The sequence below is a fragment of the Thamnophis sirtalis genome, unplaced genomic scaffold (assembly GCF_051295495.1).
Source record: "Thamnophis sirtalis isolate CommonGarterSnake01/CBP01778 unplaced genomic scaffold, rThaSir2_p1.2 scaffold_10, whole genome shotgun sequence".
NCBI classification, from domain to species: domain Eukaryota; kingdom Metazoa; phylum Chordata; class Lepidosauria; order Squamata; family Natricidae; genus Thamnophis; species Thamnophis sirtalis.
Window position 1 is genome coordinate 48,968,706 of NW_028261390.1, and position 9,797 is coordinate 48,978,502.

At 41.1% G+C, this 9,797-nt stretch overlaps 1 protein-coding gene across 1 annotated transcript; it reads right to left on the minus strand.

Moving 5' to 3' along the window:
* Window positions 1-4,966: 4,966 nt before the first annotated feature.
* On the minus strand, window positions 4,967-6,070 carry LOC148043883 (endogenous retrovirus group K member 8 Gag polyprotein-like). Its single transcript, XM_087723693.1, has one exon. It carries the CDS (start codon window positions 6,068-6,070, stop codon window positions 4,967-4,969), a length of 1,104 nt encoding a protein of 367 aa, XP_087579819.1.
* Between the last annotated feature and the right edge of the window lie 3,727 nt (window positions 6,071-9,797).

Genomic DNA, 9,797 nt, shown 5'->3' on the forward strand with positions numbered 1-9,797 from the left:
TTCCTTTTATGTGCACTGAAAGCATATGCACCAAAGACAAATTCCTTGAGTGTCGAATCACACATGGCCAATAAAGAATTCCATTCCATTCCATTCCATTCCATTCCATCTCAGTTAGGGCATTCCAAATCTGTTCTGAAAAGTTCACCAACAAATCTACTTCCTCTACTGTAACGACATCATTAGATACAATAGATAAAGCAGTTCAGGAAACTCTGATTTGACACAAACAAATATAGAGATGACCCAAAGCACATTTGATTATTGGAGAAAACGTAAGAATAATTAAATTCTTAAATTAATTTTAACGTAAAGATCAATTTAATTCTAGGGTCAATTTATATTTTTGAGAAGTATTTCTATGTTTAACTTTTCACATAATTTTCAATAATTTGATATATTATTACATTCTAACACACCCATATATGTCATCTGTGATATCACTATACATTGATATCAATTGCGCACTGTAACTATTTTCTATAATTCATATTTGCAAGTATAATTCTATACTGTTTTAAAATAGAAAAAAACAAAAGGATTCTAAAATACAACATTGAAACTTTTATGGATTTTGATTTACTTAATAGCATTTACTTATGTACATATTTATATAATCACATCTGCACAAAACATTGTGGTGGTCTCTCATGAGGAATAAGACACTCAGGCAAGATGTCTCGGGATGAGAGTGTTCAGAACAGACTCTGAAGCCCCCTTTTATTCTTATTACACTCATTAGCATACAATGTTATCACTGAGGGCCAGAATTGCCTATGGCCAGTTATTTTTAGGATTCATTCATCCTGTTTTCCACATTCCCATGCACTTTCATTGTTTCGTGTACACTATGGGACATCCTGTGGGAGCATTTCTCTGTAATTATTCCCACATCTCCTCCTTTTTTATAACGGAGACTTCCTCTAAGTTCAGACGGACCTCGGTTTCCATGGCCAGAGCATCCGCCCTATTAGAGGGAAGGAGGGTTTTGCAAACTGTAGCAGGGATGGGAGGCATTGGATACAACAACAGAGTAACACCAGCAATACAATGATGGTTATTACCACAGGGATCAGTGACCTCAGCCAGGAGCCATCAGGTAGCCAGGACCATAAAGCCCCCCATAAGTCGATGGTACCAGAGCCATCACTATGCAGGGGGTTGTTACGTACCAAGGACTCCATTTTTTCCACTGTGGCAGAAATATTAGGTTGATTATCATGAATGTACATGCAACAATGTGAATGAATCAAAGCACAAACACCACCTTTTGCAGCCAAAATAATATCCAAAGCAAAACGATTCTGCAATGTTACACTACGTATTTCCCCCAGTTCCTGATTAATTAATTTTAGAGCAGTAATAGTTTCATTAAATATAACAACAGTCTAATTATTTAACAAATGCAAATCTCTATAATTCATTGCAACACCTAGTGGAGGGAGAACACCTCTAGAAAATTGAGTCCAGGATGATCCTCCCAACATCAGGGGGGATTCGGAGAAGGTGTCTCGTTTATTTTGAATTCTTCCACTAGGTAATTCTTTCATAGCATATATAGCCGGGGCCAACAATCCCAACGTATATACGCCTTGCCAATTTCTTGGAGTCTGTCGGTAAGCCCTTCTACCACATATGAGCCACATATTAGGTATGTCATAAGTTCCTTTTTTCGAGGAGTTGGCAAATTGTACCATGGCCTGCATTTGACTGCAAGCCCAGTATTTATTGACTTCATCTGGCGCTGTTGTATTAATGGCATTTCAACAAGTAGACAATCCATTCCATGGAATCAGGGTCTTACAATTAGTGTAGTTGCCAAGATATGTTGCATTTGTCCATCGGCCTGTGCTTGAAAAACAGTAATAAGCAGGTTCCTGCACACAGGTGGCTACAGCATATGTGATGTCGAGCAAACTTTGTGTTCTAGGCCAGGTAGCTTGTTTCCATCTGGTTTCATTAAAGGGAATAGCGTGTAACACCATGCCACTTTTGCTATCAGCCGGGATATGTAAGCAAATCCAACAATTAGTTAAATTAAAAAGGTGTGAAACCTTCTTCAATCCTGTAAATAAGAATTGGGACCCCAGGCCCCCAAGTCATGTGTACTACACCGAGGGAACATCAGCAGGCACCATGTAAGGCTGAACACAGCAAGCAGGTGTCCAGATAATTTCACCATGGTCTTCAACTGCGGCATAACCACGTCCCCAAGTAATGAGGGAGGCAGGACCTTTCCAGGACGGGTCCGGCAGAAGTCGGTAGTACACTTGTGGACATGGAGTGTCTGCGGGAGAAGCAGAAAAATGCCTGCTGGCGGCCGTGAGACCCGGGGTGCCAGTAACATTAAGAAAGTTGAGAGTGTAAAGAGTAAGATTTAAAACATTTTGTATTCCAGGTAAGCCAGGGCTATTTTCCCCTTTATTTTTGGAGTGTGCAGCAAGAGCAGTTTTCAAAGTTTGATTAGCTAGTTCCACAATGGCTTGACCAGTGGAGTTATAAGGAATACCAAATTTATGGATAATGGAGCAGCGATGGCAAAATGCCGCAAAGGCGGAACTAGTGTAAGCCGGGCCATTATCAGTTTTCAATTCTGTTGGGTTACCCATAATACAGAAAGTCCGAATGCAATGATTAATAACATGTTTGGTGGCCTCACCCCATTGAGGGGTGGCCATAATAAAGCCTGAATGGGTGTCAATGGAAACATGTAAATATTTCCAAGGGGCAAATGGCAAATATTGAGTCACGTCCATTTGCCACAATTGACAACTCTGCATCCCCCGAGGGTTGACACCTTGGGGAACTGCATGTGCTTGGAGACTAAAAGTAGGACATTGTTGAATAATGGCTGATGTCTCCTGAGCTGAAAGAGAAAATTGAGAGAGGGGAGGTTACCAAGGAAGTAGACAGGGAAAGGGGAACGTTGAGGAAAAGTTGAAAACGGGGATCAGAAGGTAAATGACAAGACACAAAACCTGATCAATCAGCCAAGGAAAGTTGTAAGACATCAGATGTGGCCAAGAGGGGTTCCCAAACAGTAAGAGAAATGGGGACATACAAACCAGCAAGATAAAAACCAATAAGAAATTTAGCTCGAAAGCGAGCCTTATTTATTAAAAGAGCCATTAAATGAGGCTGGGAACTGATGGACTTACGTGGGGTATCAGGGAGGTATAACCATTCTACAACATAAACTTTTTTGTCATGGCATTGTATAAGCGCCCCAGTGGGTAACAGAGGAGTAGCAAAAATTGCCAATGAGTGTGGGCGGTCTGGTAAAGCTCGATCCACCCAACGGGTGGTCATCGCCTTATTTATTAAACTAAACACCTGCTCCTGGGCCGGAGTAAGAATTACAATAGAAGAGGGGCCTAAAGGTCCCTTTAATGCCATAAGTAATGGGGCTAATTGCGAGGTGGTAAGAGCCAAAAAGGGTCTTACAAAATTTATGGTGCCTAAAATTTGCTGCAAGGCAACCAAAGTCAAAGGCGAGGGTATTTTGATGGAGGGTACCACCGGAGATGAGTACGAGGCCAAAACCTTATGGCCTAAGTAGGAAAAAGGTTCATGGGTCTGAATATTGTCTGGGGCTACTTGAAGACCAAACGTGGCCAATAATGTAACAAGCTCCGATAGCACAAGTTGTACTGTACCCTTTGGGCCAGGGGCTGCAACCAAAATGTCATCCATATAATGGTAAATCAAAAAGGTAGGATGAGATTTACGGAAAGGTTGTAATGCAAAATCCACAAAAGCCTGACACATAGTAGGGCTATTAAGCATTCCCTGTGGAAGAACTGTCCACTGATAGCGAGGAGTGGGGCAGGACATATTAAGCTGGGGCAAAGAAAATGCAAAAAGTTGTTTATCCTCGCTGTGGAGAGGAATGGTAAAAAAACAATCCTTAAGATCAATTACAACAAGATCATAATTACAAGGAATTAAATTTGGATTTGGCATCCCACATTGGAGGGGGCCCATAGGTTTAATAACATTATTCACAGCTCGGAGGTCATGAATCAATCTCCACTTTCCTGATTTTTTCTTTACTACAAAAACAGGAGTATTATATGGGCTAGTGGTGGGTTCCACATGACCCAATGCCAATTGTTCTTTTACCAAATTATCTAAAACCTGTAATTTTTCTTTTGTCAAAGGCCATTGATCAACCCAAACAGGGGTTGAAGACAAAAGAGTCAATTTCAGCAAGTGCGGCATTATTAATCCTCCAATATTAATTTAGCATCAAATTGAAAAAGTAGGTCCCTACCCCACAAGTTAGTATGAAGCGGCAAAACCACTGGTTTGAATTTCACCGAGATGCCTTTCATAATGTGTTGTGCCGTAAGCCAATGTCGACTAACTCTTGCAGGTCGGGTCCCTCCTATTCCCCTAACTGCCGGTGAGGCTTCCAACAGCCATGAGGAAGGCCATTCAGCGGTCCTTATGACAGAAACGTCAGCACCGGAGTCTACAAGACCAGAAAATAGGGTGCCATTAATTAATAGTGGCATCATAGGCTTATTTGGTGTGATTTTTTGTGTCAAAGCCAATAATTCAGGAGAGCCTTCAAAAAGGGACATGGAGGGATCGCCGCAAGATAGTGGCGCTTCCGCACAGGGGATTAACACAAGTTGGGCAATGGAATCCCCCTTTTGAAACTCAATTGGGACATTTGTATAAAATTGAATTTGAACAGGGGTGGTAGAGTCCGAATCGACCATAGTAGGGATCACCCATGTCCCCTTCTTCTGAGCCAAACAATGAGGGAGTATTATTCCCACCATGCCAGGGGGCAGGGGGCCATGAATATGGGTTTCAGCCATTGTGAGCAAATTAGGAAAATCTACTGAAACCGCATTTACAAATTGTAAATCAATTCGGGACTGGCCCCTAATGGGCATTCGTTGTTCTGGCGGAGAGGAGGCAGCCTTGGGGAGGGGGTTAGCCGCACACCCCCTATCTAGTTCCCCTGGTTGGATTGGTTTGATCGGCATTGATTAGCCCAATGATAGCCCTTCTTACATTTTGGGCAAACTGTATTTGATTTCGTCCCTGTGTTTTTCACGGGACGCGCAGCCCCCCGTCCGGGGGCTCGACACTGCTTTTTAAAATGTCCGGGCTTCCCGCAGTTAAAGCAGGTGCCCTGGGGTTGATTTCCCTTTTGCAGCGCGGCTGCCAATGTATCCATTTGGAAGGCATTAGTTCCGACGATACGACAAGCCTTGAGATAATCAGCAAGGGTTGTTGCCGGGCCGGATGCCAAAGGTTTAAGGACAGACTGGCAGTCTGCGTTCGCATGTTCAAATGCCAATTTCATAAGAATTTCAGCAGCTGCTTCCTTGTTAGAAATTTGTCTCTCCACTGCTTTTTGTAAGTGGTTAATAAAATTGGAATAAGATTCCGTTGCAGTTTGTCTTATGGCAGAAAAGGATTGAATCGGGGTACCAGATTCATCTACACGGGACAAGGCAGCCATTACACATTCGTTGACAAGCGGAAAAGCAAGGGCTGTTAAGGCCTGCGCCTGAGTGAGGAGTGTGGCAAAGGCACCCTCCCCAAATAATTGTTCCATGGTCCACTGGGCCCCCGGCCGTGTCGCCCTATTCATGGCTTCCCTTTTGTACTCAGACTCAAACACCACATACTGGGTTCCATTAAGCAACATCCGAGCCAAGTCTTTCCAATCCTGCGGTAGCAGTTGATAGGCACCCGCTAGAGAATTAAGAAGTCCTCTAGAGTAGTGGCTGATAATTCCATAATCCTTTACCGCATTTTTTAATTCTTTAATCATTACCAGAGGCATGGGTTCCCAGTCAAAAACAATGCCTGCTGGTGTAGTCCAGTATAGGACTGGAAATAGCTCAATGTCCTGCAAATCGGAGGCATCTAGACCTCCTTCTTTTATTGCTTTTTGATAAGCTCCTCTAATAATATCTGGCTGTTGGGCTTGGCCAGAGGGGCTGTCAGCAATAGTCTGACAGCACACGGATTGGGAAAGACCCTCAGGAGCCGTGGGTTGGCAAACCCGTATGTCTGGAGCAGGAGTTGTTAACATAACAGACATTGTTGAATAAGGAGGTGGATTCAACAACAGCTGAAGAGGGGATTCAGCATCTGTCTGAATCAATGTATAGGCAGTTTTCCACAGACAAAGAACATCTGGGGGAGGCCTCGGAACTTGGTGGAGGACTGCGCCAATTTTCCTCCATGTGTCGGCTTTTAAGGAGCCATGCTCTGGATAAGATGGACAGTTAGCTCAAACATAAGCAAGCAATTTGACAGCCTCTGATTTAGAGAGAGGCTTGGTAGTTTTTCTGTCTTGGGTGCTTAAATATTTCTTCCTGCCTAATTGCCTAAGCTCTTCAACATGAACTTTCTGAGCTGCAGACATTCCACCCCCCATACTTATGAATTAGAGTCAGTCGCAGCGACGTCGTCGGGTGCACCGAGTCTATTCCAGGCGGTAAGCAGAGGGTTAGCAGGGACGTATCCATCGGCACAGGATCACATCGGGGTCACCACGTGTGGTGGTCTCTCATGAGGAATAAGACACTCAGGCAAGATGTCTCGGGATGAGAGCGTTCAGAACAGACTCTGAAGCCCCCTTTTATTCTTATTATACTCATTAGCATACAATGTTATCACTGAGGGCCAGAATTGCCTATGGCCAGTTATTTTTAGGATTCATTCATCCTGTTTTCCACATTCCCATGCGCTTTCATTGTTTCGTGTACACTATGGGACATCCTGTGGGAGCATTTCTCTGTAATTATTCCCACAAAACCTAACTCTGGATGGCATGCAACTGTGAATTAAAAATAAAAAAAACATAAATCAATACAATCATCATTAAAGGCTATTTAAAAAACCACATGAGCAGAGAGGATGATTTTAGCTGTACTAAGGGAGTCACTGCAGGACTTCTTTGGCTATCTGGGATCCTCAAACCTGATAGCATAGCCAGGTCTTAAATGATTTGCTAAACGTTGAAAGGAATGACACTAGCTTGACTTCTGACAGTAGAAGATTCCGTAATGCAGGTGCTGCAACAGAGAAGGCCTGTCTCCTGGGACCCACCAAGTGTCATTTCCTAATAAATGAGACTTACAACAGCTGTTTTCTGCCAAATCTGTTGGGAAGAATAGTTATAGTCAAGGAGATGCAGTCCATAAGTTTCTTAACAGTTTGTTTAGTTAAAAATCTTGTAATCTACATGGGTCTAAAAGAAGTACCTAAAATTCCTAAAAGAGTAAGCTATCTTAGGAGAAGTCATTAGAAATTGATGAAATTAATATTGCCTACTTATGAATCATAGTGAACCAGAATACATTTCTAATAAATCAATGGGTGTTTTTTAAAATATAAAATTAGTTTCCTCCCTTTTTAAACTTAGGAAGCTAACATGACAGAAAATTGAGCACATCATGTTTATAAAGTGTAACTTAATAACTCATATGTTAACCAATATAGAACCCATTCTGTTATTGTCACATTTTCATGTGAAATCCAAAGGCTCATCAACATGACTTTACAGCAATCGCTGGTTGTCAATAATACATATGTTCTTCTTGGATATAGTCCTATTAGCATGAATCTATCAAGGATTTAAAATTAGGAACTTGGCATATAAAGAATTGTCAAAATAATTAGTATACAGAATAAGAACAAATTTAACCCTGATTCGCAAAGTAAACTACTAATTTATATTTTGTCAACATTTCATGTTGAAGGGAAAGGGTAATAAGATTTTCAAGGCAAAGGGGAAACAGAATATTACTTAACATGGGACTTATCCTATAAATGGCTAGATAACAAGTGCAGAGATTAGAAACTTAATAACGAAAGAAGATTAACAAATTAGAAATACAGATATATATTGTACTGTATATACACTGAATACTGAATTGTACTGAATGTATATATGTAAACAATATTACTATTGGACTGTGTGTGACTATAGATTAAAATGTATAAAGTGTGTGTGTATGTGTGTGTGTGTGAACAGATGACAAGAATGTACAAGAGTAGCAAAGGGATCCAGCCTCAGGATGATAAAGGAAGAGAAGCAGAAATAGAATTGGCCATATGGGTTATGAGCCAACTACCAAACAATAAGACTCTATAGGTTTACCTGCAAAATTAGTGAGACCTGTACTATAAGAGCCAAGGTGGCGCAGTGGTTAAAATGCAGCACTGCAGGCTACTGCTAGATCAGCAGGTCAGCGGTTCAAATCTCACCGGCTCAGGGTTGACTCAGCCTTCCATCCTTCCGAGGTGGGTAAAATGAGGACCCAGATTGTTGGGGGCAATATGCTGACTCTCTGTAAACCGCTTAGAGAGGCCTGAAAGGCCTATGAAGCGGTATATAAGTCTACTGCTATTGCTGCTATTACCTATAACTAGTTATTAAAGACCTGTGCCAGAAAATTTGGGAAACTAAGATGTGGCCACAGGATTCAAAATACTCAGAGTTTCCACTGCCAGAAAAGGGTCACTTTAAAGATTGACCCAATAACCACACAATTGCTCTCATCCCTCACATCAGCAAGTTTCTGCTTAAAATTATACAACAATGTGTAGCATCAACCATTGAAAGGAAATTAACAGATGTTGGTTTCCAAAGGGGTCATGGCACCTATGACGATAATGCAAATCTGCATTGGATCATGGAAAAATCTCAAATATCAGAAGATCATTTACATATGCTTCATCGATTACAAAAAAGCCTTCAATCATGAGAAGCCTTCAATCATGAGAAGCTATGAAAGCCTTCAATCATGAGAAGCTATGAAAAGTCCTGCAAGATCTGGGGTATCATTATAGCTGGTAAAGTTGGTACATAAATTAGAAAGCCACCATGCAAACACCATATAGATACACCCATTGGTTTAAAATAGAGAAAGAAGTGTGACAGAGTTGCATTTCTCTTCCTTTCTTATACAACATGTATGCCAAAATGATCACGAAGAAGCTCCAAAAAATTGGAATAAAGATTTTGTGGAAGAAACATCAACAATCTTCAATATGCTGATAATACAACTCTCCTCTCAGAAACCAAAGGCCTGGAAACATCTGATCAAGAAAATCAAAGAGGAAAGTGAGAATTTTGATCTTTTTTTTTTGAATACCAAAAAGACTCACCCCATGATCACTACAAGGAATAGAAACATTGATGGTGAACAGCTAGAATGTAGGAAAAATTCACTTTCTTATGATCAAATATAACACAAAGCAACTTGGAAATAAAACATTGGGTTGCACTGGGTCACACAGCAATGATGAAATAATCAAAAATGGAAAAAGCAAGGATATCAGCCTGGCAATCAAATGTAGGTTAGTCTGTTCTATTCTGTTTCCCATAGCTACCTTTGTTTGTAAGCCCTTAAAAAAGCTAGACAATAAGAAAATCAACTCATTTGAGCTATGGTGCTGGAGAAGGTTCCTGCATATTCCTTGGACAGCAAAGATGATTAATAAGAAAGAACTGAAGTGCATAACACTAGATATGTCACTAGATATGTCACTAAAAGGCAAAATCATGATACTGCCATGAACATGATGCTCTTTGGTCATTCAGGGGAGGAGAATTCATTGGAGAAAGCAATTATGTTTGGCAGAATCAGCAGTAAAAGGAAACCAGGCCCTCAAAGAACACAGTGGCTGGATACCATCAGATGACACCATCTAAGATACAGAAAAACTCAAAGAAATAATGCAGGTTCAGAAAATATTGCCTATAGAATTGCAAAGCATTGGACATAACTGAATGAATAATGTCATCAACAGGATTT